This window comes from Setaria viridis, chromosome 3 (assembly GCF_005286985.2).
Source record: "Setaria viridis chromosome 3, Setaria_viridis_v4.0, whole genome shotgun sequence".
NCBI lineage: Eukaryota > Viridiplantae > Streptophyta > Magnoliopsida > Poales > Poaceae > Setaria > Setaria viridis.
Genome location: NC_048265.2, coordinates 16,669,601 through 16,693,686, shown reverse-complemented (window position 1 = coordinate 16,693,686; position 24,086 = coordinate 16,669,601). Strand labels below are relative to the sequence as shown.

The 24,086-nt window shown below is 46.2% G+C and overlaps 3 protein-coding genes across 4 annotated transcripts; 1 reads left to right on the top strand and 2 right to left on the bottom strand.

The window, feature by feature from the left end:
• The first annotated feature begins 760 nt into the window (after nt 1–760).
• LOC117849428 (probable protein S-acyltransferase 16) lies at nt 761–4,334 on the top strand. 2 transcript variants are annotated; one of them, XM_034730978.2, is made up of 8 exons: nt 761–1,215; nt 1,989–2,081; nt 2,158–2,259; nt 2,340–2,417; nt 2,530–2,628; nt 2,712–2,807; nt 3,788–3,835; nt 3,962–4,334. In XM_034730978.2, exons 1-8 carry the CDS (start codon nt 940–942, stop codon nt 3,992–3,994), a joined length of 825 nt encoding a protein of 274 aa, XP_034586869.1. In that variant the 5' UTR covers nt 761–939; the 3' UTR covers nt 3,995–4,334. The 2 variants fall into 2 exon arrangements, with proteins under 2 accessions (XP_034586869.1, XP_034586867.1); XM_034730976.2 differs by having other exon boundaries at nt 778–1,215; nt 3,788–4,334.
• A 658-nt stretch (nt 4,335–4,992) lies between these two features.
• On the bottom strand, nt 4,993–7,140 carry LOC117849429 (peptidyl-prolyl cis-trans isomerase FKBP20-1). Its single transcript, XM_034730979.2, has 6 exons — nt 6,980–7,140; nt 6,671–6,790; nt 5,896–6,029; nt 5,731–5,810; nt 5,547–5,639; nt 4,993–5,294 (listed from the first exon to the last, which is right to left on the bottom strand). Exons 2-6 carry the CDS (start codon nt 6,777–6,779, stop codon nt 5,150–5,152), a joined length of 561 nt encoding a protein of 186 aa, XP_034586870.1. The 5' UTR covers nt 6,780–6,790; nt 6,980–7,140; the 3' UTR covers nt 4,993–5,149.
• Nucleotides 7,141–18,464: 11,324 nt separating this feature from the next.
• On the bottom strand, nt 18,465–21,065 carry LOC117847345 (putative laccase-11). The gene is made up of 4 exons (XM_034728536.2): nt 20,774–21,065; nt 20,517–20,668; nt 19,038–20,368; nt 18,465–18,931 (listed from the first exon to the last, which is right to left on the bottom strand). The coding sequence occupies exons 1-4, from the start codon at nt 20,891–20,893 to the stop codon at nt 18,801–18,803; spliced, it is 1,734 nt and encodes a 577-aa protein (XP_034584427.1). The 5' UTR covers nt 20,894–21,065; the 3' UTR covers nt 18,465–18,800.
• Nucleotides 21,066–24,086: the final 3,021 nt, after the last annotated feature.

The window sequence follows — 24,086 nt, the reverse complement described above, 5'->3', positions numbered from 1 at the left end:
TTGCGTACGTATAGAATTACTGTCCAAATACTTGTCAGCCTCATGAATTTCCCCACACTTGGAAGAGGAAACTTGTATTTCTGTTCTTAATGCTGCCTTGAGCTGGTCTTATGCTGGGGTCATGGACAGTTCGGCACATCTCTTCTCTAATCAAAGCAAACATCGGCAGCTAGTTTCGCCCTCACGCAAAGTTGTCACCAAAGCAAATCAAGCAACCTCCCTCTGCTTCCATCCTACGCCAACGTTGCTTCCGCTCTTAATTAAACAGTTAACAAACAAACAAGTTAGGTCTTGTTTGGAAGGAAGGGGCTAAACTTTAGCCCTGTCATATCGGGTTTTCGGATGCTAATTAGACTAAATATGAGTTAATTATAAAACTAATAACAGAATCCTAGGCTAAATCGCGTGACGAATCTATTAAGTGTAATTAGATTCATCTCGCGATTTAGCCTAGGAGTTGTACAATTAATTTTATAATTAACCTATATTTAATATTTCTAATTAGTCCTATGTGCGTTTAGCCCTGCGTTCCAAACGGCCAAACACCCCCTTAATCAACCATTGCAGGATAATCCCCTAAGCAAATGCGAGGACTCAAGAAGAAACAGCGAAAAACACCATTGCCCCCTGTCCATGTCAACGTCCGTCAACGTCACCAGCCATTCCCACCAGGCTGGTCGCTCGTCGCCTCGTCTTGTCTGCTCTCCCACGCTTTGCTCGCTCGCTGCCTGCCTTCCCTTCCCCTCCGCTGCCGCCCCTTCCCGCGGAATAGACTAGGCAGCGGCCCCCGCCCGCCCGCCCGCTCCTGTTAAACGGGCGCACGCCGCGTGCGCGCACCCGATCCGCTAGCCCCGCGCCCGGACGCGCCCCGATGCGCCTCCGCCGGCCGGAAGAACCCTAGCCCTAGGCCTAGCCAGGAGGGGGGGCGCTCCCGTCCCGATGGCGGGGCGGCCGGGGTACCTCACCCTGCCGATCTTCTCGGTGCTCGCGGCGATCGGGTACGTCTACTACACCGCGGTGTTCCTGGCCGTGCCGCGGTGGCTGGGGCTGGCCACGGCGGCCGGGGTCGCCAACGCCGCCGCGTTCACGGCGCTCGCCGCCGCCTGCCTCGCCACCTACGCCGTCGCCGTGCGCAGGGACCCGGGCCGCGTGCCGCCGGGCTTCGTGCCCGACGTCGAGGACGCTGAGAGCACCGTCCACGAGATCAAGCGCAAGGTGCGTTGGCCTCCCTCCTCGCTCGCTCGCTCCTTCCCTCGCCTGGGTTCGGCGGGTGGGTCTCGGTTCGCTGTTAGGTGTTGGGGTGGAGTTTTGGATCTGCGGGGTGCCGGGTGGGAGGGTGCCCTGTTGCTTCGAAATTTTGCCATCGTTCATTTCAAACTTGGGAACCTCGCTCAAAGTTGGGCAAATGCGATTCAGAGGCAGCTTGGTTAGTAATTCTGTATCATTCTTCGTACAATTCTTAATTTGTCACCGTTCATTTCAAATTTGGGAATCTTGCTCAAAGTTGGGCAAATGCCATTCGGAGGCAGTCAGGCAGCAGCTTGGTTAGTAATTTCAGATAATTCTCGGTACAAATCGCTCTACTCTAGTAATTTCTAGCTTAGAGTTGGGACCTTGGGAGGGGGACCGTCTTACAAGTTGATAATTTAGATTCTAAAGTTGATCCAGTATATTCCACTGAGGTGAGTGGATCTAGTCTGATTTTAAGGTTTTAATAGGTTGATTTGGAATCTTCAACGGGTTTGAGATCATTGGTCAGTGATTGCTCGTTTCTAGCTTCAGTAATTTCAAAGAGAATGCTCACCACAGTGCCATACACTCATACTAGTTTGTCATAAAAGAAAGATGGGGAAGGGGGCACTTTCCTTTGAGTGGGAAAAATCATGGATCTGCCCGTCACTTCATCTTTGTAATACGCTTTCTTGCTGATATCTGACAAAAGTAGCTTCTCAGTAGTATGTTTCACAACAACTCTACTTCTTTTGCAGGGTGGTGACTTGAGATATTGCCAGAAATGCTGCCACTATAAACCTCCACGGGCACACCATTGCCGTGTTTGCAAGAGATGTGTTCTAAAAATGGTGCTGCTAGTATTTATTCTGTGATGTCTATTTTCAATCTGCTCTCTTCACGTTTTCACCTAATTCACATGTGCAGGACCATCATTGCATTTGGATTAATAACTGTGTTGGGCACGAGAACTACAAGATCTTCTTGGTCTTTGTACTGTATGCTGTAGTTGCAAGTTTTTATGCATTGGTAGTATAGTTTCTTTGATTTCCTCTAGCATCCATTTTTCCTGAGGTTTAGCGCATTAAAAAGTTTCATTTTGATCTCAGATTCTGATTATAGGGAGCGTTCTGCACAGTGTTCCTAAAGATGAACAGTCAGGCAATGATTCTTCTCGAACATCCATTGTGAGTACCCTGGGAATGTCTACAGAAGTTACTAGCTTGTTGCATGTTAATCTGAGCCATTGACAGGAATTTCATTTGAGTAAGAATTTTGAAGAACTTATCAAATTGGCAGATTATTTGTGGGGTCATTCTTTCTCCATTAGCATTGGCGTTGGCAGTGCTCTTGGGTTGGCATATTTACCTCATATTACAGAATAAAACTACAATTGAGGTTCGTGATCCAAAATTTCTCTTGATATTGGACCACACCCCTGTTTGTAGAAGTTTTGACTAGATTGTTACTAATGTGTGCAGTACCATGAAGGGGTTAGAGCGATGTGGTTGGCAGAAAAGGGTGGAGATCTCTATCATCATCCATATGACCTTGGTGTCTATGAGAATCTTATTTCAGTAAGAACTATCCACACTACTTGTCTGTGTTTCTTAGAGAGCATAAATGTTCAGCATATCCAATTATATATGCAAAATGAGAATGGTGAAGACTAAGAAATAAGGTTAACGACAATCTGTCTTCCATCTGAAGATATCTACAAATTGGGAGACACCTTTTGCTAGCCATAACCTTGATATTCCACCCATCTGTTCAGGAGAAACAAGCTGGAGACATAACATGAATACTGATGTTTATCAATGTTAGACATATTATGCCGGCAGGATTTATTATAATAATCAAATATTCCATCCTTTCCTTTTCATTTGATACTTAAGACTTGTGCACTCGTATTAAATGGTGAAAGTAAATGGTGGCCATATGCCTAATACAATTATATGTCTCAAAATCATGCAACCTGTTATGTGCTGCATATTATGACCATTAACCATGGTAGCATGCTGCAGTGCATGGGTTTGGGTAAGTTAGTTTTCATGTTATCGTTAGTTTAGATAAGATATAGTTGGTTGCATTTTTCTTTTTGTTAGTGTTGGAAACTCTTGTCAGGACCTAACCTCTCTATATAGAGTGTAGCACTACCCATTCAGATTTAAGCAAGCAAGAATGATTTAATCTCGTATCTAATAATCTAAGGATCATGGTACAACCTCATTAAATTTGTTTTGTTTCCTCAACCACCAAATGTGCCCAATGAACAAAGAGGTTTGGAGACTTACAATTTAGTAAATGTTGAATTGAATATGACAATTTTTCCTAAACCGCCAGTCTGCGTGTTATTTCATTTAGAAGAGAATAATGACACTTTAGGAAAGCATATGCATGCCTCTTCTCAAAATTCTATAACACCAAACATTAATGATCACTTTTCAGTGCTCAAAACATCAAATAAAAAAGAATGAGGAGTATTTGTGTAGTTGCTTTCTTAACCATGGGTGACATCACTTGCTATTAATGTTCATTGTTTCCTGGTTGCATGCAGGTTCTGGGGTCTAACATATTCTGCTGGCTTTGCCCTGTATCGAATACTGTAGGAAATGGCCTTCGATACCGTACATCTTATGATATTCCAATATCTACACAGCCATTGTGATAAAAAGATAGCAGTACATTCACAATAGGTAGTTGCTAATTTGTGAAATGGTTTCCTGTTCAGCTGCTAGGACGAGCTTGTTCTGAACCATTCTGAATTGGGGCGCTGCAAGATACAGTTTACCGCAAGCTTTCTCCAGGTGTCTATCCTGAGTTGGACATGAATATGTTAACCAAGATTCTTCTTTCATTCTTCACATATTTGATGAGAAAATTCATTGTACCTTGTTTGTAATCTGGAGTAGCTGTGCTTACAAGAAACTGAGTAAAGGCAATTCTGTTGTAACATTAATGTTCATGTTTTTGAGAGCCATGTAATGATGTAATGTAGCCAAAGGTCGTGAAAAACAATTTTCCCAGATTGTGTACATTTGTTCAGGATATGACATCTGGTGTACTTTGCGCTTGATCTATGTATAGTGTTATGTGCAAGCTCACTCAAGTGTGCCCCATCCGGGAGCTCTGTCTGAATTATAGCTGCAATTTGAATAAGCGAGGCGGAAGGTTACAGGCTTACAGGTACAGCACAGTATTGCAGTTTGAAGATAACCAGCTGAGGTTTCCTGAGCCAGGGACTTTTGTACATCATGCAATCAGGTTAGATGAGGATTGTTGCTCTAGGAATGTTTTAGAGTTTATAAGCAAATTTGGACCAAATTTCAAGGATCTCTGAGGAGATGTGCATAGATCATAACACCCTTTTTTTTTAAAAAAAACATGCATGACATTGTTTTTAGGAATCTATAACTAATTACTTCTTTAAAGATCATAAGAAATTAAAACTTTTTACAAATTTGGTTGAAATGCAACACTCGGTAGCTATTTATGATATAGTTATTTAATTGGCACATAAATGAAAATGTGAAATTCGGGTTCCTCAAAGGTTACTAGAGTGTAGACTACTCCCTCCGGTTTAATCTTGGAACAGAGGGAGCATCACTCCCCAATTCCAATACTTGACTTTCAGATATGCAGCTAGTCTATCAGACATGAACTTGTTGCTAGTATATCAGACATGAACTTGTTGCTAGTATATCAGACATGGACGTGCTGTCCCAAATCAGCAGTGATATCAAGATTGGTGATCTGCGCATATACCAAACATTTCTCTACTTATTTTGCTCTTTTCAGTATAACAGTGCGAGATAGAAGCAAGGGTGCAGCGCACATTAAGCACAGTAAGTGACCAAGCCTGACTTGGATGCACCCAGATTATTTTCTAGGTTACAACAGTCAGCAGCAATGTTGCAATCTATTTCCCTTTCCCTTTTCCCTTCCCCTTCTTCGCGTCAAGCTTTGCTTGCACCCGAGCTGCTGCAGCAGCTTTTGCTTCCTCCCTCTTCTTTTTCTCTTCCTCTTTGGTAGCAGCAGCAAGCTCTCGCTGCTTCTTAAGTTCCCTGCCCAAATTTACATATCTATTACTTTAAGATCATTATATAATTCTGGACTCTGATAGAATGAACAAATTATAATTGGTTACAAGGTAGATACAGCATTGTGACTTCTAGCTCTCAGTATTACATTGTCATCAAGGACTCACTAGAGGACTAGGGTCTTAACAGACACATGTGCAGTTATGTTATATCACATAACAACTGGGATTTTTCTGTGCTGAATATCAAAGATGGAACATTAGGAAAATGTCTTACTCAAGCCTGGCTTTCTCATCAGATACACTGCCCACACTTGAACCTTTCCTCGGCCTGCAAGCTACTAACTCCACCTCAAAAATGAGGGTTGCGCTGCATAGACAAATTTCCAACAGTGACTAACATTATTGAACTGGGAAAACTCAAATTATTAATCCATCCTTAGGTGACAGAGGAAACTCACTTAGGAGGTATCTCCGGTGGTGAGCCCGCAGTTCCATATGCATATTCTGGCTTGCATGTAATTTTTGCAACTTCACCAACCTTAAAATTTTTGGTATGCCAAACCACATTACACAATGCTTCAGAGATGATGAAGACCATACCAGAAACTAGAATATTTGCACACCTTCATAGTTCTTAAGGCTATATCCCATGCTTTGATGACAGCCCCCTGTCCAACTTCAAATGAGAAAATAGAGTTGTCTTCATGGGTGGTGTCAAAAACTTCACCATTCTCAGCAAGTGTGCCTTCGTAATGAACTGCGGAAAAGTTAGAAAGATAAAGGTTTATCCTCATGCATTGTATTTTGGTGATACTCGTATTTGAAATCTTGAAATTTTATTACAGTCAAACATGAAAATGTGAAACAGCAGGTGTCCACTTTACAACATAAAAAGTGTGTGTAGCAGTCAACTGAGGACAGGGAAGCCGAATGATGGAAGAACCAGTTAACAAAGAGGAGCGCATATGGGGTGTTTGGATACCAGGGGCTAAAGTTTAGCCCTATCACATCGAATATTCGAATGCTAATTAGGACTAAACATGAACTAATTATAAAATTAATTGCAGAACCCCTAGGCTAATTCGCGAGACGAATCTATTAAGCCTAATTAATCCATCATTAGCAAATGGTTACTGTAGCACCACATTGTCAAATGATGGACTAATTAGGCTTAATAGATTCGTCTCACGAATTAGACTCCATCTGTGTAATTAGTTTTGTAATTAAACTATGTTTAATACTTCTAATTAGTATCTAAACATCCGATGTGACAGGGCTAAACTTTAGCCCTCCTGAGCCAAACACTCAAATTACGGCCTACTGTCTAATCAAACGGAAATCATAAAAATTTATTACTTATGCAATGCTTGCTCAAACCACGAGAATGAATAGCAGTACCATCAACCAAGGGCAGGCTATCAGATGGCGCAATAGCATCATCCTTTGCTTTACGGACCACCGTCTTTAGAACACCTCCATCCCCTGATAAATCTATGGTCTCTGCCATGACCTTTTAGACTGGAAATTCAGAAAGAGCAATACCAGAGCATTAGTCTTCTGGTAGAACCAATCTTGATATAGCAGGGGCGGATCCAGTTTAGGACATGGGTGCACATGGTCAGATCCAGATATAAATAGCATACATCAGGGTTTTGGGGTTCGATTTCGCATCGTAGGAAGGGAAGGGAGGGGAATTGGCGGGCGTACCGTCGGATGTTCGTCGCCGGCGTCCGACGAAGGCCCAGGTGCTCGCCGGACAAAAGACCAAGGTGCGGTTGCTGCTCGCCTTGTCGTCGCCGCTAGGAAGAGGGTAGAGAGGTCAGAGGAGGAAGGAACGGGAAAGCAGAAAACCGTCTCACAAGAGCCAGCTCGGCTCGGCTCGGTTTAGCTCGCTAGACTAACGAGCTGGCTCGGCTCGGCTCAGCTGGTTAACAGAACAAGAAAAAAAATCTGACTCGGCTCGGTTCATTAGCAGCCCGAGCTGGCTCATTAGGTTCGTGGGCCAGGCAGGCAGGCACACAAGACAAGCACAGAACATAATATGGAATTAAAGCAATTTTCAATTAAAAAATATATTAAATCAGAGCTTTCAAAAGGTACCGCGGGGATCAATATACACACGAACTCAAGGAACCAAGAGACCCCTATAACTCCAAAAATCCTCAAAAAGTTAAAATCATCGAACCTAAAATCAAATTTTGCACGCGTACGTACATTTTGTTGCCACATGATATCCCATTGAAAGAGCATGCATGTTTCTGCGATGTTAGGAAATGTCGTGAAGCTGAGGAAGGGGAAAGTTGTTAGGTTTAGGATACTCGCCAATTTTTAATATGGGTACCAACGACAGAAGCGGTCGGGTGATAATAAGTGAACGGGACCGGATGCATATAGTAGTTGTGCCAAGCCGTGGCTTCAGCTTGCCTGTGTTGGGCTTGGTTCCTTTCCTCGTGGGTTGTTTCGGTAGCATTGCCGGCTTGCTTGCTAGGTCATTGCTCTCCACGGCTCGTTTTGCGAGTAGCTCTAGCGTTAAATTAAACAAGCTAAAATTTCGGCTCATTAAAAAAGATAACGGAGTTGAACCAAGTTTGCTGCGAGCCGTATTTGCTATGAGCCAAGGGAATTAATGAGCTATAAGCTTTTTTAAGGAAGAATAGTGGAGGGTTTATTTTTTAACTACAGAAAATGGAATAGCTACCATCTCTCTTTTAGATTACAATAGCATGAACGGGTCTACTGTAATGGGAAACAATTTGGCCTAAAATTTAATTGAGCCTATAATCCGTGTAACACATAATATCAGTTTATTTCTTTTCAATATGAGTTTTCATGATGTAGAAGTTAAAAAGTAAAGAGAAAACTTAGACGAGCTAACACAATTCTCTGAACCAAGCCAGTGACGCACATAGATTAAGTCCTAAAAATATAAGCTTAGGCAGTGATACTACGTACATCAATCCATAGTTCTAGTCAGTGTGTTTAAGTCACATGACGATCTTGACCACCTAATTGAATCTGATATTCAAGTTAATTGAATCTAATATTCAAGTTACTTTGAGGTACTATAAAAAACCTGTTAATCTTTGATGAATTTTCCGTGACGTTTTCAGAGAACGACACTGCATCTATGATGTTTTTCTGTTTTATGTCATGGATGTGCATTGGTGGATATTCAAGCTCAAAAAACAATGATATTTTGTAAAATTCATCACAATCCAACCCACAACACTGTGACGTTTTAGCAAATTCGTCACAATCAATAAATTAAAAATAGTCTTGTTATGTATGGAAAATAGAAAAATCGGGAAAAAATCGAAAAATTAGGGAAAAAAATTGGAAAAAGAGTGGAGGTAAAGAATCAATCTTGGAACCTCAAGAACAACATGTATCGCACTTAATCTATTTGTTGTTTTGTTCTTTATAGTATTTAACCTTTTTATACATAGTTGTTTCCCCACCTTGGTTTGTGAGGTAGTTTGGTATTACCAGTTTTATACGTTAAGTTCCTTGTGTCTTAATTCGGAAAAATAATGGATATTCAAGCTCAAAACACAATGACGTTTTGTAAAATTCGTCACAATCCAACCCACAACACTATGACGTTTTAGCAAATTCGTCATGATCAATAAATTAAAAATAGTCTTGTTATGTATGGAAAAATAGAAAAATCGGGGAAAAAAATCAAAAAAATTAGGGAAAAAATTGGAAAAAGAGTGGAGGTAAAGAATCAATCTTGGAACCTCAAGAACAACATGTATCACACTTAATCTATTTGTTGTTTTGTTCTTTATAGTATTTAACCTTTTTATACATAGTTGTTTCCCGACCTTGGTTTGTGAGGTAGTTTGGTATTACTAGTTTTATACGTTAAGTTCCTCGTGTTTTAATTCGGAAAAATAAAAAAGAGTGCATAGGGGGCATCGAACCACAGTCTTAAAGGTAAGACTTGCGCACCTTACCACCGTGCTACGCTTTCATTTTTGATGTGTTCTTTAACGCTTATATTTTTTACTACAATCAAGTAACGTGGCCCTGTAATGAAGAATAGATGTGTGATTCATCATTCTCTTTTTGATCCGGAATTAAAATTTGTAATCGGAATTTCTCCCTCGTAAGAACTCCAAATTTGATGGAATTTTTTCTGATTTTTTCTAAAACCAGTATATTTTATTTAATGGCATTTGTTTGTATGTTAATTGCTATTTGTTGATTGTTTTTCATACTACATGTTTTCTTCCAACTAAATAGAGAATAGAAAAACATGTTTTTGCATAACAATTGCTAATATAACTTGATATTTTCCAATTTTATGGTCAACATAAGGTGGTGTCCAAATTTGAGATGCATATGAGTTCGAACATGTTACGAGGTATTCAAATCTCAAAGTTTAACTTGAGTTATAAGAAACTACATGAGAGATGTATCCATTTGTGAACAATGCATAATGCCACTTTATCAAAATCATTTAACTTATGGACAAAGTATGTTGCCACGTCAATTTGTAGAATTTCCCGACCAATTTTAGATATTATTGTAATTATTATGTGTTAATTTGGACATATAGGTTTGAATTAACCCTAGAAGATAATTGAATTTTTCATTTATCTCTGGTATATGGGTTACAATGGAATATATAAGTTTAAATATAATTTTTATGCATTTTTTGACTCTTATTCGTGGTGCACATAGTTCAATTTGGAATTTCTTTTGATAAGCATGTAGAAATTCATTTAAACTATAGAAAATAGCATATCAATTCAAAATATGGAAACTCCTATATAACAATACCTATGTAGTCTATTATATGTAAAAAAATGTATTTAGGTATTGAATATAATTATCTTTACCAGTTATTTCACCAGGTTCCTTAATTAGTTGAAAATAAAAAAATAAAGCTAAACAGGCCAAAAACCCTAGTTGTAGGCCATTTTCTTGCGCACATGGATGGCCCAACCTGATGTTACTTTGTTGGATCGAATTGACGGCTAGGATGCTATGCGATTCCAATAAATATACCATCATCGTCTGTAGGATCTAGGATACCGACTAGAGGGGGTGAATAGGCGATTTTGACTAAAATCACAACACTAAATAAATTTAACACGAGAAATTCTATGTCTACTCTTTCTAAAGCTAGGTGAGGGTTTGCAACCTAGGGTGACAAGATACAATTCAATCTCTAGGAATGTAATTGCTCAAAGTAAATTGCAATATGAAAATTGAGCAAAGAAATAACCGAAGACAAGATACGAATTTTATCCCGTGGTGTCGATGACTTGCCGGTCACCCCTAATCCATGTTGAGGTGGATTCAACGTTTCGACCGCTCCTCTATCAAGACTTCACTTGATCTTGAGCCAGCTTGAATCAAAGAACCTCTCGAAACCTCAATTCCACTAGAGTTGCTCTTCACTACTCCGGTGAGGTGAGCACAAGGACCTCTCACAAGAATAGCCGGGGCTCCTTCACAATCTTCTTGAAGGGCTCAACGGCTCCACAATCTTCAAGCCATCTAGGAGGTGGCAACCTCCAAGAGTAAGAAGTCAATGATGCTTGTTTGAAGGCTCCTAGTGCCACAAAACTCAAACTCTTGATGCAATACACTAGGATGCTCTCAATCTCACAAGAATGCAACCTCTAAGTAAAGTGAGTAAGAGAGAAGGAAGAAGGCTCAAGTATGTCAAGAATGCTTTCCAAAGTGCCAAGAGAGATCTCCCATGCCCGGGCATGAGCTATTTATAGAGCCAACCCCTCACACTAGCCATTATGTTCAAAACTTGTGAAAACAGGGGATTGGTCCGTCTGCCTTTATGAGCGCGGACCATCCGCCATTCATCCCAACGGCTAGAACAGCAATAAATGCATGGCAGAGACGACTGTTGCAGCACAGGCAGACTGCCTGCCCTTACAGGTGCGACCGTCCACGGTTCAAATTTCCAAACACGCAGGCAGCTGTTAGACATGTCCAGGACATGTCAACTTTCGAAGTTAGTACGGCGGACTATCCGCCTCACATTCATGCCCAACACACAGAACCAAAATGGTTCTGTCTACTTTCTCAAATTAGCCAGCAGACTGTCCACCCCCAGGGGCCAGACCGTCCGTTGTTCACATCTAAGCGCCAGACAGAACCAAAGATGGTTCTGTCCAAAAACTAGATTATGTGGCAGACTGTCTGCCAGATAGGGCTAGACCGTCCGCCGCTATAACCTCGTGCCCCACCAGAACAAGAACTGGTTCTATCTAAAACCTTAGAGCAGGTGGCGGACCATCCACCCGACTGGGTCAGATCATCCGTCCTTTAACTTTCAGCGCGGCAACACCTTCTTGAAAATGGCTAAGTCAGAGAAACGATCCGCCCCAACAACGAGACCGTGCGCCACACACATCGCGTTAGCCATTTTCCAGAAACTATTTTCACCATTGTTCTATCCACTTTTCAAACGAGATATGCCTATATGCATGCAATGCAATTGTTTGAGCAAAGTGGCACTATAGAACCGTCAAACAAATGAAATTGACTTCTCTTGATAGCAGTTTTTACATCCCAGTAAAATTGTAAAGCAAAGAATTTGGCATATATTAGCATGGCTATTTGATCTGTTAGGCCTGCCTAACAGGCCTAGTATATTTATCTTCAGATAAGTGTATTTTAGTAGTTGTAATATTAACAGTGAATCTGAGATAGCATTACTATGTACACTTTGTTTACTTTTCATCAAACTTTAGTGTGCAGCTGGAGCTGTGATGATTAACAGTGAATCTGAGATAGCTATCCTTAACTGAATCAAACTCCTTTTCATTTCCATATGTTTGCAGTTTGGTGGTTCAGATCCAACAAATTAGCATGATAAATTCCTTCTAGGTAAGTTCAGACCTGCTTGTTTAACACTGCACTTGCTTTATTGATTATTGTTTGATTGCTCATTTGCACATTCATGTATGACTCTTAGTGGTGATAGCAAGATACATGCTAAATATACTTTATTTCAAATTGTTCAGGTTAGAAACTATTTATGTGAGAAACAACCTGGTTCAGATATTGTTAAGCACTATCTAAGTTCCCATGGTTCAGATATTGTTAAGCACTATCTAAATTCCCATGTTTCATGTGTAAATACTACTAGTTTCTTTTCATTGTTTGTCTAATGTATCATGTCCAAATCAATTTCAGCTGAAGCCAAGGATGTTGGGTGGTTCGGCTGAGGCCATGGTGGATTCTAGATGCCGGTTGCTGTATGAGCTGGAGTGGCTTGTGTGATCTAGATAAACACTTCTAGATGCTATATGAGATTTTTGATGCTGTATGAATCTATCTTATTGAATGTGGTATTGGACATAGTGGATTATTGTATGTGATGTCATTTTGTATGAGTCTGTAATTTGTTGGAATCTTGGTCTAAAAATGGATCATATTTAGTGGGCCAGAAATTTTATGGGCTGAAAATGAGCGACATTTGGTGGGCTGTAATTTAAATTGCGCATGAGACTAAAAAATTATGGCCCATTTCTGATTTTGGCCCATTAATGGGCCGTGATGAGGTTACATCCACGTCAGCAGCCATCTTAGCGTCCATGTCATCAGCCACGTCATCCGCCACATGTAATCAGCCACGTCGGCCACCACATCAGCCTACACGTCATCCACCATGTTTTATCAGCCACGCCAGCTGCCACATCATCAGCCACATCATCATCATCCACCATGTCATTAGCCACGTCATCTGTTGCTGACGTGGCTGTTTGATCCATGACGAATATTAACGCATGTGAAGCATTTATTTTCATCACTAAAGTTGGGCTTGGATCGGGCTAAGTGGGCCTGAGGCTATTTTATGACGAATTAGAAACATCACGGATTGTATCGATCTATGACGATTATGGCTAAGACATCACAAGGCATAATTTGTGACGCTTGATATATGAAGTCGTGTGAAATCGTCACGGACAGTGCTTTATGATGATTGTTCTGCGATCTGTGACAAAATTTTTCCGTCATAGATTAACAGATTTCTTGTAGGCGTGCCAGCTATCATGACATCGGAGTCAGAGATGGAGTCAATAATGCAGACTGTAGAGGACGATGCATGCAGAGCTATTGCTGGTCGGAACATAAGCATTTCGTGCCCCCTCGTTGGGCTGTATGGTCAGTTCGCTTTCCACCCGCAAACTGATGGTCAGTCCGAGGTCACTAACTGGGTGTTGGGTGTCTATCTTCGTTGCCTCGCCGACGATCGTTCGCGGAGTTGGCTGAGGTGGCTACCATGGAGTGAGTACTGCTATAACACATCTTACTAGACGGCCCTCAAGGTCACACCGTTTGAGGTAGTTTATGGCAGGCCGCCTCCTACTTTGGCCGCTTATCAGCCAAGTCTATCGCGGGTGGCCTCCCTGGACAAGCAACTCGTCGAAAGAGATGTGTTCTTGGCTGCTATTCAGGAACGGCTCCTCCAGGCACAAGGTATTATGAAGCAGCAGCATGATACGGCTCATTGGGATGTCACTTTTGCTGTGGGTGACAAGGTCTGGCTTCGTCTTCACCAGTGCACGGTGTCATCCATCAAGAATGCTCAGAATGCCAAGCTGGCTCCTCGCTACTACGGGCCCTTTTAGGTGATTGAGCGCATTGGCTCCGTCGTCTATCATCTCCAACTTCTTGCCAAGGCGTGCATCCACAATGTGTTCCATGTGGTGTTCTTGAAGCAGTTTCACAGTGAGGCCCTATCCACCATTGTTCCCCTGCCCATTGTTGTGCATGGCCATGTTGTTCCTGAACCTGCTAAAGTTCATCGTGCCTGCCTTAACTGTGGTGTCTGGGAGGTCCTGGTGCATTGGCTGGGTCAGAGTGCTGCGGATTCTACTTGGAAGCAGATGGAAGAATTCAAGTCCACTTATCCCGACTTTCAGCTTGAGGACGAGCTGTTTCGAAAGGAGGGAGGAAGTGTTGTGGACTCTTTTATTGGGAAAGTGTATAGCAGGAGGAAGAAGGCGCCGACAGCAGCTAGTGGTTGAGTAGGCACCTGATTCCTCTAGTTTGTTAGCTTGGTCAGTAGTTTGTTAGGCTCAAGATAGAAATAAGAGGAGTTAGTTGAGATTTGTAAATGGCCGACACTCATATAAGCCGAGCCACAGTAGAAGATAGAAGCAGAAGTGGAATCAATTTGTTCAGAGCCTCCTAAGGAGGGTGAACTTGATCTAATCAAAATGCATGCGCGTTTATTTATTCGAAAACACATAGCACGTCCTATAAGTGGCTAAAGTTCATATGCATATTTACTTGCTTCACCAAATTCCAAAATACACAAGTGGTTGCTGCTACTGTTTTACCCGTAGGTGCTCACATGCAAAGCAAATACTCCACGAGGAACTAGGCTTCATTAATTTCTCATTTCCCCTCCCCACTTCATTTCATCCAAAGCACATTTCAAAAGAGACGCAAACCTTCAACAAAAAGTCACAGTTCTTCCCTAAATGACTAAACCCCTATTTTGAAGGTGGAAAACCTTCAAACAAAAAGGGGGAAGAACGGAAAACAGAGAGAAATTGGCGATGCTACATCCCTACATGCTTACAAATTACAATTCAGATGTAGCGAGCCGCGAATCCACGATGCTCAAGAAAAACCGCTAAAACCTAAATCCGTATGTGCTATCAACTCCAATCCCCCTTGTGGCTTGTGCTTCAGGATTTGGCACGCCAGCATGGTGACGCAGCGGCGCGTGATGTAGAGCCGCTCGCGCTGCTCCTTGACGAGCCCCATGCACCGGTGCGCGAACGACGACGACGAGGCACCGCCGCCGCCGCCCGCGGACATGGCCGCGACGCCCACGGCGGCTCCCTCCCGCGCCCTCTCCTGGCTGCACAACCCCTGCGTCTCGCCCTCCGCCGCACGCAGCTCCATGGGAGCGCGACGCGTGCAGCTCCGTCCCCGAGACCCGAGCTCGTTGCCATCCAGACGTATACGTGCTGCTTGGAATGTGAGCGGGGGAACGAGAGGAGCAGGGCGCGTGCGGTGCGAGCGAATGGAAGAGAGCTTTGGCGGGTGGCCCGCGCGCTGCCTGTCCGATTGTATGATGGGGAACACGGAGTGACGTGTGTGCCCAGCAGCTGCATATGCTGTTGCTGTGCTGTGTACTGTGCTCGTGTGGCCGTGTGGGGCCTCTGGTGCAGGGCCAAATACATAGCCTGTTGTACTTTGCGATTATGGAATTTTAGCTCCTAAAAGGTGACTAAAATGTGACTAAAAAGCCAAACACTCCTCCTAAAAAGTGACTAAAAAGTTTTAGGAGGCTCAAAAATTTTAATCCCCTCACCCCCTTCTAAAACCTCCTAAAACCAGTGCTGGACTCCCACTACCCCTCCTTTATTGCCTCTGCTCCTGCACCCTCCTCTCAAGCGCACCCTCCCCAACCCCGCCGCCGCTCCCTCCCTCTTCCACGGCGGCGCCCGCGGCCTCTCACCAGCAGCCATGCCATCTCCCGCTGGATCCGCCGCCCCCGCTCCCTTGCGCCGCCGCACGGGCCGGTCGTGGTGCCCCTGCTCCTCCTAGGCACCGATTGCTCCCCCAATCCGGCCGCCGCTCGATCCGCCATCGACGCCGGCTTCCGCGACCAAGAACCACCAGCCGAGCACTCCCCCATCGGATCCCCACCGCCGCCGGATCCAGGAGAGAGAGGATCGGAAGGAGGGCAGTGCTGAGGAAGAAGAGGAGGGGAGGGGCGCAGCGGCCGGGATTGGAGGGGAGGGGGCGGCACCAGCGGGAGGAGGGGAAGGGGTGGCGGCTGGGGAAGAAGAGGAGGGAAGGGACGCGACGGCCTTGATTGTAGGGTAGGGGCGGCACCAGGGAAGAAGAGAGGGGAGGGGTGCCAGCGGAGGGAGGGGAGGGGGTGGCGACGGCGGGAGGAGGGCGCTGGCCGGCGGCGCCGAGGTCAGCGAGAGGGCTCGGGGCCGGGAGGAAGGGGCAGGTGCGTGTGTGCGTGGGGCGGGGCGGGCAAGAAGAGGCTCCAGGAAGAGAAGGAGCAGGGGCATGGGGGAGGGCAGCATAATCTTTTTGCCATAGCATTTATTAGCCTGGAACCAAACAGTCTTTTAGGAGCTGACTAAAAGCTGACTAAGGCCCTGTTTGTTTCCCACCTCCTAAAATTTTAGTGACTAAAAAGTTTTAGTCACATTTTAGTCCACCTCCTAAAGGTTGTTTGGTTCCAGTGACTAAAACTATCTAAAAACAATAAATACTGTGGCGAAATAACCATGCTGCCCTCCTACCAGTTGCCCCTCCCATCTTCAGCTCCTCCCACCATGCTCACTGCACCACCGTCATCTCCATGATCCGGTGCTTCCCCAGCTCCACCTCATGGGACTTCCCCACCGCGAGCACCACCAACCACTTATTCCGGCTCGCCGCCGCGCCCTTGCGCCGCACCGCCATTGGACGAGAGGGAGGGGGCCAGCGTTGGACGAGAGGGAGGGGGCGGATCTGGCGGGGGGAGCTTCAGGGGCAGCGGATCCAGCGTCGGGGATGGGGGAGTGAGCGGCGACCGGTGTGGGAGGCGGTGGTGGCAGTAGTAGCAGGTGGAGGTGGGCAAGCCGGCGGGGAGGCCGAACCCTGTAGGGACTCACCGGCGGTGGAGGCGGGGAGGTGGTCGGGCTATGGCGCGGGGACGGTCGCGGCGCGGGAGAAGCCACCACGGAGAGGATGCCGGCGAGGAGCGACGGTGATGGCGGGGCCGCGGCAGGGTGCGGCGATGGGGAGCGGCGCGCGGCACGGCGGGGCCCCATGGGGGTTGTCGTGGGGGTCTGGTGGTGGGGGTGGGGTTGCCGTGCAGCGGCGGAGGGCGGCGGGAGGGACACCGCCGGCGGGGGCCGGGCGGGGAGGGACGCCGGCGGCGGGCAGAATGGCGGTGAGGGCCTGGGTGGGAGGGAGGGTTGAAGAGAGAGGGGGGCAATAAATGAGAGGTAGTGGGGGTTCAGGATGGGCTTTAGGAGGTTTTAGGAGGGGTGGAGCTCCTAATGGAATTGAAGCCTCCTAAAAGTTTTTAGTCACTTTTAGTCATAGTGTTTGGCTCTTTAGTCACTTTTTAGGAGATAAAATTTTAGGAGGGTGGAAACAACCCCTAAAACTTTAGGAGGCTGGAACCAAACAGGGCTATTATTATATTACAAATACAGACACGTGTGACCCGCACCGACGGTACCGTATCTATGTGTTCAGAGTTCACATGTACGGAGTACCTTGGTGCTGTGTGCGCAGCAGCTAGCGGCGCTAGTGGCCAGAGAGCTGGGCCCCGGCACGCATGTGTAGCCGGACCGACCACGGGACCACCAGGGACTGGGGCGCCGGCCGCCTGCGACCCGTGTACCTTGCCGTTTCGGCCTGGCCGCCGCACTGCACGCCGCATGCGCGCATTGCGTTCTGGGACACTCGACGGCGTATCAGGTAAGGCGGAGCGGGCAACGGGTGCACCGGTGCAGCACGCACGAGGCGAATGTTACCAGCAGGGATTGGGATTTCAGTCCCCATTGAGAACGCCGAAATTCGTGAAATTCCGGCTGAAATTTGAACTAAACAGTGCCTCTTTCGATGAACTGATCAAAATTTCAAGTGAACGGTAATTTCAGCCGTTATTAAAAATTAACCCAAAATTTCGACCAAAATTTACCATTTGTACATCAGTACATGTGCGCAACAAGCAGTAGGAGTGTTAGTGTGTCACATAAGAATCCTCCTATCGTCGCTAAATGTGAGTCATCCGCTCCTGTTCTTCTTCCTTGATGAGACATGCCACCGGGTTAGGGGGGTGGACTACCGAGGGTCTCCATGACCGTTGGCCTTAGAAGGGATCGAGGGCGGTAGGTCAATTTGGGCGTCCGGCAGAGACGACGACTTTAGGGTGGTGCGGCAAGACAATCGGTGGGCTGAAGTAGGGGTAGTAGAGCTCGGGATGGCATGGCAGGATGCCATTCTTCACTTCCGATCATATCTACGACTCAAGGTCTCCTCCAACAAGGATCCCTAAAATTGCACAGTGCTTGCTCAGTGGTCGCGCTATTATATCTAAATTTTTTTTGGGTGTTGTCTTGGCAAATAATACCTCACAGTAAGGTTTTAAAATTTCATCAAATAAATGTCCCGAAATAAAAAAGCTCTCACATAGGAAACCATTTGGGAAAAAAATCATGGGGGCACACACGGATGATAAAAAGAATCATTAGCTGGTTGATTGATATATTATACCGTATACACTGTACACACTAACAGCAAATGCCCAGCATGAAAACAAAAGGTGGAATCAAAGAATAGCAACAAGAATCACACAACAGCCATCCAATGGACTTCTCACATCGGTCTTGTTTTGTCTCCGAGGACAGTGCAGCAGCAAAATCAGGCATCATCACAAAACCGCGGCCAAATTGATTGAGCGAGCTCCTCGACCAACCGCGCCACGAAACGAAATTGCATATACGCGCGCGTGCGTTGCACGCACGGATCAAAACCGCCGCAGATCATTGTTGCAGTTGCAGAGAGTGTATCAGCACTTGGGGATATCCGACGGCGGAGGCGGTAGCTTCTGGTTCGGCAGCGGCCCGTCGTTGACGAGCCACGCCATTGCCAGACCCCAGCTCAAGTGCACGTCCAAGTGGCAATGCATGATCCATACACCTATCACCACAGAGCTCAACAGGTTAATTAAGATGCAATGAACAAAAATTCAACAACGGTCAACTTTCAGGGGGGTGAAGAAGGAAAGCGGCTGTAGAAGTCTCACCGGGGTTGTCGGCGACGAAGCGGATGGCGACCCATCCGGCGGTGGGCACGCTGATGGTGTTCCGCTGCACCGGGTCGACGAGGTTGTACTTGGCGGTGTCGTTGTTGGCGTCGTAGTTCCCGAACCCCGTGCCGACGACGTAGAAGTCGTAGCCGTGCAGGTGCAGCGGGTGGCTCTCGGCGCCCAGGATGCTGGTGTCCTGCAGCACCACCTCCACGGTGGTGTTGTACCTGAGCGGCACCACCCGGGTGCCGTGTGTCACGAACGTGTTGTTCGGCGGCGTGCCCGTGTAGTTGAACGTCATCGGCGGCATCGCCGGGAAGTTGGCCGTGAGCACGCCGCTGTACCGGCGCTGGTAGTGCGCCTGGAGGAGGGAAGTCTTGGGCATGGTGAAGGACACGTTGTTCATGGACGCGGCGAACCTGGTGCCATTGGGCCCCTGGCACGTCCCGTTGACCCGGCTCGGGCACGGGTCGGCGCCGAGCCCGACGGCGAAGAAGAACTTGCGGTCCACCGTCCGCGGCACGCGCGCGGGGTACTGCGCGCTCGCGAGGCTCCGGAAGTTGGCCGAGAAGTTGGCCACGGCGCCCGTGTCGTTGTAGAGCGGGAGCGCCGGCAGCGGGAGGCCCCGGAGCGCGGCCTGCGGCGCGTACTCGAGCGCGGCGACGGCGGTGGTGTTGTCGAACGTGCCGACGGTGTTGGTGTATGGCGCGACGGCGATGGCGTAGGCGGGCGAGGGCGGGGTGGCGGCGGCCGCGGTGAGGAGAACGTCCATGGTCTGCCCCGGGGAGATGACCAGCGTGGCGGCCGTGAACGGCTTGACGTAGCTGGCGTCCGCCCCGACCACCGTGAGCGTGTGGTTGGCCACCGCGAAGAAGAGCTCGTCGTTGAGCGCCGCGTTGACGAGCCGCAGCATGTAGGTGCGCCCGGGACGCACCCGCAGCCTGAACGTGTCGCCGGCCGAGCAGGCGTTGTAGGTCGGTCCCGGCAGGCCGTTGAAGGTGTAGGCGTCGGAGACGTTGGGGCCCCCGCCGGTCTGCAGCGCCTGCCTGATCACCGCCTCCGGGTCGGCGTTGAACCACTCGCCGAGCATGAGGGGCACCTCCCGGTCGGGCTTTGGGAACGGGTAGGGGACGCCGAGCGGCGGGAGGATGACGAGCGGGCCGTAGAGCGTGGCGCGGAGCCAGGAGAAGTGCGCGTGCCACCACAGCGTGCCGCGCTGCCCAATGATCCGGAAGTTGTAGGCGTAGCTCTGCCCCGGCCGGATCGGGCACTGCGTGATGAAGGACGGCCCGTCCGCCCACCCGCTGCGCACCTGCCGGACGCCATGCCTGCGTATTATCCAGCCGACCAGCCGGTTGCGTCAAGCAAGACGAATCCACGCCGTGGCGTTGTACTGAGCGGCGAAGTTAATTAAGCTAATCTAAGCCAGCGCGTGCACATGCACACGCAGCAGATGGATCGATCGATGAGACATACCAGTGGAACGTGACGTTGTTGTTGATGTTGTTGTGGACCTGGACGATGAGGCGGTCGCCCTCGCGCACGACGATCTTGGGCCCCGGGAACCGCCCGTTCACCGTGGGGATGCTCCTCGTCGCGCACAGCCGCGTCACCGTTGCCATCGTCACCTGCGGCGATCATGAAGAACCAAAGGCCATTTGCTACTAGTGATCAGCTACTGCCAGCAGTAGTAATAGTTACACATTGGATGATACCGAAGAAGGCGTACGTACATTGAACGTGTAGCGGCGGGTGCGGGCGGCGGCGAGCCCCGGCATGGCGAGGAGGGCCACGGCCACGGCGAGAAAGAGGCACGCAGGGGAGAGGCACCGGAGACGGCGACCGCCGGCCATTGCTGTTGAATTAGCAAGCTTCCTAGCTTGTGTTCGATCGATCCTTGAATCAATGGACGGCGGGGAGATCGGTCGATCGAGCTGGTGAGCGGCATGAGTGGGGTTGAAGCGGCAATTTAAACGAGCGCGCGCGCGTGCTCCGATCCCATTCCCCGGTGGCGTGCATGGTAGGAGGTCACACGGCGATAGTGGTTGGCTGCGGGGGTTGGTGCACGTACACAGAAAATTCGAGAACGGGCCACCCTCTTGCTCGTTCGCTCCTTTTTCTGCTCATGCGAGTGGTTGCCTCCATCGATCGGTCGATGCAAGTTGTGATTAGATTCAATTTTAGGAATATGTTTAAGCTGCATATGACCATGTTTCCTGTGCTATGCTGCTAGCTCTAGCTCTCACCGAAACGCAGGCATGTCCTGGAAATATCAATATCGTTTTCACGTAAAGGTACGTAGAGTTTCAGTTAAGATTGCAGGTAAAATAATGAGAAATGCTGACCTGGGGCAGTATTGTTGTACAAGATAAGCTGGTTGGTTGACTCACCAAGTCAAGTGTCGGTAATGCCAAAACTACACTAGCTAGGACTGTTTATATATATTTGCATGGACACACAGTACTCCCTCTCCTTTATTTCAGCAAAATTACAAGGTGTATTTTAGATAGTTATACCTTGTATATTTTGACCAGAGCTGACTCACATTATAAGCGTGGTAGTTTGGTGTATAAATTACAGAACTAGATCTAAATTTCAAGATGCTTTCACACTATATTAATACTCTCCCTCCATCTTTTAAGGCGCGTGTGCATCCAATATACAAAAGTTTTAATATTTGACCCCCAATTAGCCTAAGAATTTATAAGTTATTATAACCTACAAGCTTAGTGCAAATAAATTATACATATGATGTACTTTCTCACGATGTTAATTTGAGGATCATCAGCCATATAATAAATATATTAAGGGTTAAAGCATAATGTTGGCGACATCACTGGGCTGAAATGTGGCTTACGTTTTTGTTCTTTGTTTTTTTGGAAGGGCGGGTACATACATACGTGCGAGAAGATTATGATCAAGATACTCCCTCTAGATACAAATAAGTGGAGTCTTAAGGTTGTGATGTTAGCTGTTGGAAGTATGGTTAATTGTAAACCATTTCAAATGTACTGCAATCTTAAGAAAGAGCCACAGCAACAAAATGTTCCCTATTCTTGAACAGAAAGAGTACTGCGATCGGCATCTCAGGTGGTGGGTCAACATGCAGCATTTCCCCGTGTTTCGAATGCGAACAAACAATTCCATGACTTAGGGCTGGGATCCCATGGCTAATGGGTGAAAGTGTTAAAGTTTAGCACCTTTATACATTAGCACATCCAAACAGGAGGGCTAAACTTTAGCCCATCCTAAAAAGTGAAAAAGTATTAGCTAGTGGGTGCTAATGGCTTGTGAAAAGATAAAAAGGGGAGAGAGAAAAGGAGGAGGTGAGTAGATAAAAAGGTAAAAATGACATCTCATGGACTTTAGCTCTATCCATTAGCCATATATATCTTCAAACGGAAGTACTAATATGTGGAAGTGCTAAACTTTAGATGTGCTAAATTTTAGCACTTGCTAAACTTTAGCAATAGCCCATCCAAACATACCCTTACCTGTTGTATGCCATGAATCTTTGAAAATTCACATAATCTCGTAATTGAGCTGTTCCCCAACCGATAATCTCATAACTAAACTGAACATGTGAAAGCGTTACGGGACCTCCATCGCCAGAGCCAAAACCATCTCATTAAGGTAGCTTTTTCCTCCCTTTAGGCCATGCTAATTTCCTTCCCTCCGATATGATCCCTCTGCTGGCCGCTGGCTGCTGCATGCACCACGCCAATCTGCAATCAGCTGCATGCAGCTTTCTTTGTGAACTTCTCAAGTTAACCATGGCCCTCGCAGGGTCAAATCCATGTCTTTTCTCAGCACAGCTTTCCTCCAATTATTTATCTTCCATGTGATTTGTCAAAGCAAGATTGATTAAAATCACTGTTGGAAAACAACAGAGAGGAAAAAAAAATCGAAATTTTTATATGTGTGATGCTGGTTTGTTGCTTCATTGGATTGGAGCAGTGTAGTTGTTGCAGTGGAGCTTCCTGCTTTTTTGTTCTTGCCAGATTGGATATGCATGCCACCTAGTGATCTGATAAATCCCTTTTTTGGCAGCTGGGGCCCCGTGAAAAGTGTCTCATTATGTCTGCCTGCTCTGTCTTGGGAGCAAAGGGAGGCCATGGAGGTTAGGGGACCAACAACTAGTACACATCTGAATCAACACTACATCTATTATTGCTTTAAGGTGAGAGAACCTCTCTCTCTACATGCATGCTTACTAGAATATATATTCACAAAAGTATCTAACAAGGGATGTTTGGTGACATATTTAATTCATTGCAAAAATTCTTACTTTTAAAAGCATTTCTATTATGTGAAAATTTAACATGCAAACATTGTTTTCCCTCATATATTAACCTGATGCAAAAAAAAATGACAAGGGATGTTTGCACTGGTGCCGCACTTCTGTTTTCTCTTAGCATTTCTGTGATGCGAATAACGTACATGAAAAACATATGTGTTTCTTCTCGTAATAAGTTTGAATCTTCGAACAGAAAAGAACGAAGTGGAACAATATGAATTGGTCGATCCTCTGTATATTCGGTACCTAGATATATAACATTCACGACAAAACAAATAAACAAGAGAGTAGGAACAGAATCACACTTCCATGATTTCCCAAGTGTTTTCTTCTGAGTGGCGCCGATGGTTATGGGTATTCTTTATAATTTCTAGTTGAGGCAATTCCTGGGAGTTATTTATCAAGTGGCCGAAGGTATTTTTGGTTGCTAATTCGTATTTTTCTTCAGATATATTCAAATTAGACAAGAAACCCTCGTCCAGTTGATAGTACTGTACTGCAAAGAAGAAGAATAACCCTCGGCCATTTAATTAGAAAAGTAAACACTCAGAAAATCGTTGATATCATGTTCTGTCAGGTTTCCAATTCAAAGAGAGGTATTTCTCGAATCCTGAAATAGCCACACCTCTCCAATTCAGACAAGGGCCGGATTAATCAAACGGCCAGAATAGTGTTGCAGCACTGGGATTTGCACGTTGCTAGATCGACAAAAGATTCGACGTCGGTTACGATGTGACAAACATTACAGT

Excerpts from the sequence above, each read along its gene's own strand:
- LOC117849428 (XM_034730976.2), top strand. The coding sequence starts at position 940 with ATGGCGGGGCGGCCGGGGTACCTCACCCTGCCGATCTTCTCGGTGCTC. Across the intron at positions 2,082-2,157 it reads AGAGATGTGTTCTAAAAATG|GACCATCATTGCATTTGGAT; the intron begins GTGCTGCTAGTA and ends TCACATGTGCAG. Across the intron at positions 2,260-2,339 it reads TTGCAAGTTTTTATGCATTG|ATTCTGATTATAGGGAGCGT; the intron begins GTAGTATAGTTT and ends TTTTGATCTCAG.
- LOC117849429 (XM_034730979.2), bottom strand. The coding sequence starts at position 6,779 with ATGGCAGAGACCATAGATTTATCAGGGGATGGAGGTGTTCTAAAGACG. Across the intron at positions 5,640-5,730 it reads CCACCGGAGATACCTCCTAA|CGCAACCCTCATTTTTGAGG; the intron begins GTGAGTTTCCTC and ends TTGTCTATGCAG. Across the intron at positions 5,295-5,546 it reads GATGAGAAAGCCAGGCTTGA|GGAACTTAAGAAGCAGCGAG; the intron begins GTAAGACATTTT and ends AAATTTGGGCAG.
- LOC117847345 (XM_034728536.2), bottom strand. The coding sequence starts at position 20,893 with ATGGCCGGCGGTCGCCGTCTCCGGTGCCTCTCCCCTGCGTGCCTCTTT. Across the intron at positions 20,369-20,516 it reads AACAACGTCACGTTCCACTG|GCATGGCGTCCGGCAGGTGC; the intron begins GTATGTCTCATC and ends GATAATACGCAG. Across the intron at positions 18,932-19,037 it reads CTTCGTCGCCGACAACCCCG|GTGTATGGATCATGCATTGC; the intron begins GTGAGACTTCTA and ends CTGTGGTGATAG.